Source organism: Halictus rubicundus, chromosome 1 (assembly GCF_050948215.1).
Source record: "Halictus rubicundus isolate RS-2024b chromosome 1, iyHalRubi1_principal, whole genome shotgun sequence".
Lineage (NCBI taxonomy): Eukaryota > Metazoa > Arthropoda > Insecta > Hymenoptera > Halictidae > Halictus > Halictus rubicundus.
In genome coordinates this window covers 2,400,453-2,408,104 of record NC_135149.1, presented here as the reverse complement: position 1 = coordinate 2,408,104, position 7,652 = coordinate 2,400,453, and the positions used below count along the sequence as shown (strand labels likewise).

At 41.0% G+C, this 7,652-nt stretch overlaps 1 protein-coding gene across 1 annotated transcript; it reads right to left on the bottom strand.

Moving 5' to 3' along the window:
- Positions 1-2,536: 2,536 nt before the first annotated feature.
- On the bottom strand, positions 2,537-6,414 carry LOC143364482 (tubulin beta chain). Its single transcript, XM_076804949.1, has 5 exons — positions 6,358-6,414; positions 5,607-6,071; positions 3,691-3,995; positions 2,941-3,238; positions 2,537-2,874 (listed from the first exon to the last, which is right to left on the bottom strand). The coding sequence occupies exons 1-5, from the start codon at positions 6,412-6,414 to the stop codon at positions 2,656-2,658; spliced, it is 1,344 nt and encodes a 447-aa protein (XP_076661064.1). The 3' UTR covers positions 2,537-2,655.
- Positions 6,415-7,652: the final 1,238 nt, after the last annotated feature.

Here is a 7,652-nt window from a genome sequence, read left to right as displayed (position 1 = left end):
CACGGCTAGAAGAGGAATCGCGAATCAAGTCTACCGTGACGACGACCCACAGACCTTTCATTCTACTCTGAGAACCGGCGATCGAATCTCGGTCGCGAGAAAACTAAACCCCGAAAAATAAAGCGACGCCACACAGTGGGCAATTTGGACGAAATCGGATTCAAAATCAAAGAACTTTCGATAGAAATGAGGTAGAGCTGAAACTTTGTAGAATATGGGAAAAATAGGGAGATTATGGTACGAACGTTTTTTAACCTTGAGAACATTCGTTAAACTTGCATAATTTAAAGAAAATTATGGTTTTTCCAATACCACGCACGGAAAAAAATTTTTTTTAACATGCTATACATCATTTCCCATAGATTTTTTCACGCTGATTTCAAATCTGGTCTCAAAATTTGTCTACGACCTCAGGATTTTGCAAAAAATAGATTTTTGTGACAAAAACTAATGAAGTCATTTTTTCGTTGAAATGATTGGATGGTAATAATCTCCCTATTTTTCCCATATTCTACAAAGTTTCAGCTTTAATTTAAAAAAAGTTTCATCGCCCCACCTCATTTGTATCGAAAGTTCTTTGATTTTGAATCCGATTTCGTCCAAATTGCCCACTGTGCGCCATTCCGACGTTTGTCCGGAACAGAGTTTCCAAAAACAGTTTCCTTTGTGTCGGTCATGCTATTAACCCTTAGCACTCGAATGGCGACTGTGAGGCGCCACTAAAAATTGCTGTATCGTTATTAGACTGCGGATGTTTATGCAATTTTCAATTTTTGTATACGTGACATTATTTATTTTTAGTGGAAATAGCCTTCGCAGATCCAAAACACACTCGCGCCGGAAAGTATGTTGACACCTTTTCAAGCGGAATAACTTTTTTAAGATCGGTCCAAATGACTCGAATCTTTTTTTAGATGTTGGACCGACTAGCTTGCTAGGGAATGACTAAACAAATGTTTTTTTTTAGATTGCAATTGGTTGGAATGACAAATAAATTGAAAAATTATGTTTTTTCATCTGATCTTATGACGATAACTTATATGCATACTGAAAATTTCATAAAAATCGGTCAATGTTCCAATGAGCTACAAACGTTTCAAGATGATCACATAAGGGCGAAAATCTGAGACTTTCACCCTTAAACTCTCATCTGGAAACGTTTGTTGAAAAATTATCGTCATAAGATCAGATGAAAAAACATAATTTTTTAGTTTATTTATCATTCCAACCAATTGCAATCTAAAAAAACATTTGTTTAGTCATTCTCTAGCAACTAGTCGGTCCAACATCTAAAAAAAGATTCAAGTCATTTGGACCAATCTTAAAAAAGTTGTTCCGCTTGAAAAGGTGTCAACATACTTTCCGGCGCGACTGTACAGGGTGTATAAAAATTCTATGTCACGACCATCGTAGCGTGATTCTACACCTCCGGATCGGTGGAGATCTGTGAAAAAATGCACCGCAAAATTCATTTTGACCTCGAAACTTAAGGTCAAAGTATCGAAAAATTTGAGTGATGAATACTATACGATGCAATAAAAGAAAATTTTTCGACACTTTGACCGTGATTTCCAAGGTCAAGGTGGATTTTGCGGTGCATTTTTTTAACAGATTTCCACCGATCTAGAGGTGTAGAATCACGCTATGATGGTCGTGACATATAATTTTTACACACCCTGTACATAAAAATCGTACTAAATTCTGTCGAATTTTATGTTCTCGTAGTTTTTGAAAATTTTTATCAGTCATAAATGCATAAAGTTCCGCAGTCTAATTATCATTCAAAATATTTTTTACATTATTAAATTTGTTTGTATTTAATAAATTGCTAAACACTTCAGTATTGTACGATCAAATTGCATCATTTTCGTATGTATAACATGAAAAAAAAATATATATATACACAAGGGAAATATTCTAGGTCGGAAGAGATGTTTCGTTTTAGAGTTAAAATAATTTCGAGTGCAAAGGGTTAAAATTCTTTGCCGGCGGTGCACCGCGACGCGAAACATGACAACCGAGTGGTTACATGACAAAAATACCAGAGACAGACAAAGCAACTGACGTCGCTAAGCTTTTTGCTACAAAGTCTCGAAATTAATTTGCTCGGTCTGGACGAGTATATATCTCGTATCGGAAGTCTATGGTGCGCAGTCGAATGGTTAAGGGATGGTCTAACATTGTCGAGATAAAAAGTATTCCGTGATTAGAACGGGCCGGATACCACCGGTCCAGGGGATGAACGGCGTGTCATTTATTTATCGTTACCCAGGTTACGATAGAAACAGATGTCATTATATTTCACATGGTGTATTACGACAAGTTTCGAGAGACAAGAACACAACAAAGAATTAAGTTTGTAAACGGTCAACTACAAGTAGGGGGTGGGATTCAGGAGGGCGTCGGGCTGTATTCGCATGCGTGCGCGTGCGAAAGCGCGTGTGCATGTATGAGAGGGTACACGCGCGCACGCATGTGCATACAGTCGGCGGGATTGATTCCATGGAAGCTGTACCGTGAGAAGAACGAAACGGATTGTAATAGAGACGACAGAGAGAGAGAGAGGGAGAGAGAGATATCTGGACGCGATCGTCGCGATGCCGGTTTGCAGGCAAGGCGAGATTCGCGTGGAAATTTGCACAGGACCGGTCGACTTCACGGGTTTTCACCCTCGCCTTCCTCTTCCTCGTCGAACTCGCCCTCCTCCTCGGTGGTGGCTTCTTGGTATTGCTGATACTCCGACACCAGGTCGTTCATGTTGCTTTCAGCTTCGGTGAACTCCATCTCGTCCATGCCCTCTCCTGTGTACCAATGCAGAAACGCTTTCCGCCTGAACATCGCCGTGAACTGCTCCGACACTCTCTTGAACAGCTCCTAAAATGCGAATTTGATCGACCAATCATTTCCAAGTTCCCGACGCTCCTACATCGAACGCTTTACCTGAATAGCCGTCGAATTCCCGATGAACGTCGCCGACATCTTCAAGCCACGAGGGGGAATATCGCAGACGGCAGTCTTCACGTTGCTGGGTATCCACTCGACGAAGTAGCTGCTGTTCTTGTTCTGTATGTTCAACATCTGCTCGTCCACCTCCTTCATCGACATCCTGCCGCGGAACACCGCTGCCACGGTGAGATAGCGACCATTACGGGGGTCGCAGGCTGCCATCATGTTCTTCGCGTCGAACATTTGCTGTGTCAGCTCGGGAACCGTCAGGGCCCTGTACTGTTGCGATCCTCTGAAAGAGAAACACGGCGTCAGTGCCACTGACGAGAAATTCGTTCGAGTACCAACTATTTTATTTGAAAACTGTTTAAGTAACAATGACGGTTTGCGACGCGACGCAAAAGTAAACAGCCCATTCACTTTGACGTTCATTGTAATCATCCTACCTACGCTCGTCTATACTTGTAACAATGCTCTGCAACAGAGTTTCCCAACTTCCTGTAGCTCTCAGCTCGTTTTTCTCTATTCGAAATCTGTCTGTACGATGGAAGCTTTCAATCGTGGATGTACAGAATTACAGTATAAATCACAGAATGTTAAGACGTTAGGTCGAAAGAGGAGAATATGAAATGGTCAGGTAAACTGAAATGTCGATGTCTCCAAAGTCTCTCGAAAGTTCGTCAAAAGCGTCCACTTGGGTAAACTCTGCCCCAAGAAACCTGTGAACGTATTTTGTTTGCGCACCTGGAAGTTAGGGGAGCAAAGCCAGGGATGAAGAAATGAAGTCTCGGGAATGGCACCATGTTCACGGCGAGTTTCCTCAGGTCGGCGTTCAATTGTCCCGGGAACCTGAGACACGTGGTCACGCCGCTCAGCGTCGCGCTCACCAGGTGGTTCAAATCGCCATAAGTCGGCGTGGTCAGCTTCAATGTGCGGAAGCATATATCGTATAGAGCCTCGTTGTCGATGCAATAAGACTCGTCCGTGTTTTCGACCAGTTGATGCACCGACAGGGTGCAATTGTACGGCTCGACCACAGTGTCCGACACCTAGCCGTTCAACATCGAAGATTACTATGTTAAGATATAAAGTCGATTTTTTCCGGGAAATAAAACGACGTCTATTTTATATTTTTATACGGACTTGTTACCGATCTGCCTACGCGAACGACGCTGGAAAGCGAGAAACGACGTACAGTACTGCACAAAAGTATTGGCAAATTGGTTTTGGTGTTAAACAAACAACTTTTTTTCATATAAAAAGCTATTGCAATCAACATATTCAGCTGTGTTGCGGTAGATATTGAATTTTTTTGTTTGCTCACGTTCTCCATTTACAAGACTGTCACGTCCAGTTTTGAGTTCATTCTACTATCGATGAATAGTGTGTTCATTGACCATTGCATTTCTATGAAACCACATAACTCTAAACAGCTCAATACCTCGAAAACTATGCCATCGATTTTAGAGTTCTTGGTCTTAAATTGCATGAATCTGAAGGGCCTTTCTAATTACAATGATTAAAGATGATCACACAAGGACGAAATTCCCTGAAAAGGTCGAAAATCTGCGACTTTCACCCTTATCACCCTCTCATTTTGAAACGTTTGTAGCTCATTGCAACGTTTACCGATTTCGGTGAAATTTTCAGTATGCATATAAGTTACCGAAACCTACAAAACGCATTTTTTAAATTATCGTTATAGGCTCAGATGAAAAAGTTGAAAAAACATAATTTTTTAATTTATTTATCATTCCAACCAATTGCAATCTAAAGAAATTTTTGTTTACTCATTGTCTAGCAAACTAATCAGTCTAACATCTAAAAAAGATTCAAGTCATTTGGACCAATTTTAAAAAATTTATGCGATTTTTAAGAGTATCCACTTAATATCGTCCCCAACTGTAGAAGTCGAAACTTCAAACTGTTATATCTCATTATGGAAACATTTGACAAAAAAATGTTTTAGACAAAATTTACTTGTTTTTTCCTGTAGAATCTAAATATGTAACGTTTCATAGAGGGTTCCATTTAAAATTATAAAGGTACCCCGGCCCCTTTAAAGGGAAAGGGGGCGCCACTTCACGTTTACGTGATTAGAAAGGCCCTTCAGATCCATGCAATTTAAGACCAAGAACTTTAAAATCGATGGCATAGTTTTCGAGATATTGAGCTGTTTAGAGTTATGTCGGCCGCCCTGTATTTATTTTTCCACTGATATAAAAAAAGAGCATACGCGCCAATCACATCGATGACGTTGCAATACACTAAAAGTAAAATTAGATATCTACATAAGAACCGAAGATATTACTCTAAAAATCAGCCTTGTACTTTTAAAATGTAAACTAATGAATCTGTAAGCTGTAATAGCAATTCTTGATCAACATGCGTCGCAACAATTCAATTCTAAAAACGAATTTTTCATATGGAACAACCCACAAACACAATATGGATCTCTGCTGGGCTGTCCAAATGATCGAAAACAAGCTTCGGTCAAAGTGATATTTTTCAGTATGTGCTACATACGTTTATTCCGAGAGTCGTAGTGTTTATCGATATTTAGTGAAAAGGCTGTTCCGCGCGAATACTTTTGTGCATCACTGTAGGCGTCGGAACAGAGACAAGAACGAGGGAGACGAACGAACGTCATCGTCGGATACCTTGGGAGACGGAACTACACTGAAGGTCATCATGATCCTATCCGGGTACTCCTCGCGTATTTTCGAAATGAGCAGCGTGCCCATGCCGGCTCCGGTCCCGCCGCCGAGGGAATGGGTCAGCTGGAAGCCTTGAAGACAGTCGCAGCTTTCAGCTTCCTTGCGTACAACGTCCAGGACCGAGTCCACCAATTCCGCGCCTTCCGTGTAGTGCCCTTTGGCCCAGTTGTTTCCGGCGCCGCTTTGACCGAATACGAAATTGTCTGGTCGAAAGATTTGTCCGAACGGCCCGGATCGGACAGCATCCATGGTTCCGGGCTCCAGATCGACGAGAATCGCTCTGGGCACGTATTTCCCACCGGACGCTTCGTTATAGTAAACATTGATGCGCTCCAGCTGGAGATCCGAGTCGCCGTGGTAGGTTCCGGTCGGATCGATGCCGTGCTCGTCAGAGATCACCTCCCAGAACTGTCCCGGATCATAGATAATCGGTTCATTCATCGCTTTCGGGGATAAAGCGATTTTATAGGACGAAAAACAAGCCTAATTTTCAAAAATTTGCCGATGTTTTATAAAAAAAATGATAGATAAAAATTTTTGTTCAAAGTCTGTATAATAAAGATCAGTAAATAGATTTTTCAATTGCATTCATCACATACCCGTAAGAAATTCTGAAAATTAGACTCGTTTTTCGTGCTCTATTGCCTACCGCTCGAATCAAGAGAAAATACAATAGGGTGTTCGGATGGCTCACCTTGGCTCCTATTTGATTGCCGCATTGGCCCGCCTGGAGATGCGCGATCTCACGCATTTTCGCAACGGTTCCTTTGCTGCGTTCTTTTGATTTTTATTTCGGAGGAACGATTCGTTTCTTTCTTCTCGCGACGGATTCCCTCTGTCTCTCGTTTGGAACAGATGTAACAGATTTGGACGAATGGTATGGACGACTCGCCTGATTTTTCTTCGGTTGATCCCACCAGCGAGACACGAACGTGAAGTTAATCCGAAACGAGGCGATTGTCCCGAGCGTACGCACCAAAACGGAAAGGTTCGACCTCGGCAACGACGATCAACGAGTCGTCGTTTGTTCGACGGTTGCCATGCATCTTTTGTTTCCGGAAGAGAACGTCGAACTGGATCGCCTCTCCCGGACGGTACGTCGAAGTTATGGTTCTTTTCGTCGAAACTATAAGTACTTTGTCCCCGCGGGAATCGCTCCGTAAAAAGTTTGAGAGCTACTTCTTTCCTTGTTCTACTCGTTCCGTTCGGCTCTGTTTGTACACGTCTGGAGGCCATGCATTTTTACATTTTTTTATTTTAACAAGAACAGAATCTTGCGTATCTATTAGGTCGTTGCATATGAAATGACCGGTTTCAGAATGGAACTCTACAGGTTTATCATGTATATCATTTAAAGGTACAAACCTAATTTTTCAAGTCCTACCTTCAGTTTTTATCGGTATGGTAAGGGATCCAATTAATGCGGGAGTACCAATTACTGTGCGTACATTAATTATACCATTTTTTAAAGCAAAATGAATATTAAAAGAGAGATATTAAGTTTTTTCATTAAAATTAGTTAATATAGATCTTATATATCTCTTTTTCAATATTCATTATGCTTTAAAAATAAGTGTAATTAATATAGGCACAGTAATTGGTATCCCCACAGCAATGGGGTCCCTTACCCATTCAACTTTACTTTCCAATGAAATTTATTTCAACGTCGGTCAATGTGAGCGACTTGTATTCTGTTTGTATGAGCGAAAAAATAAACATATTGACGACAACGTTATGCAATGGTTGGTCAAAATGTGGTAGTAAATAAACGCACTAGTAGTCAATGGTAGAAAACGCTCAAAAATATAGATGATAATCTAATAAACGAGAAAGGTGAATCAACCAAAAAATTCAATATTTACCACAGTTAAATAAATCATTTTTTGGCAAGAACATATCGAGTTTCTCTGACAGCGCCCGCCTAACAGCGAGCAACAATAGGGTACATGGAGTGCGTAACAGATAAGAGATCAAATTAAGAGAGGTAAA

Bases quoted from the DNA above. Each gene is read 5' to 3' on its own strand.
- LOC143364482 (XM_076804949.1), bottom strand. From the start codon at position 6,414: ATGCGTGAGATCGCGCATCTCCAGGCGGGCCAATGCGGCAATCAAATA. The intron at 3,996-5,606 runs GTATCCGACGAT...TTGAACGGCTAG, and splicing joins GTGTAGTTCCGTCTCCCAAG to GTGTCGGACACTGTGGTCGA. The intron at 3,239-3,690 runs GTGCGCAAACAA...TTTCTCTTTCAG, and splicing joins TTTGCTCCCCTAACTTCCAG to AGGATCGCAACAGTACAGGG.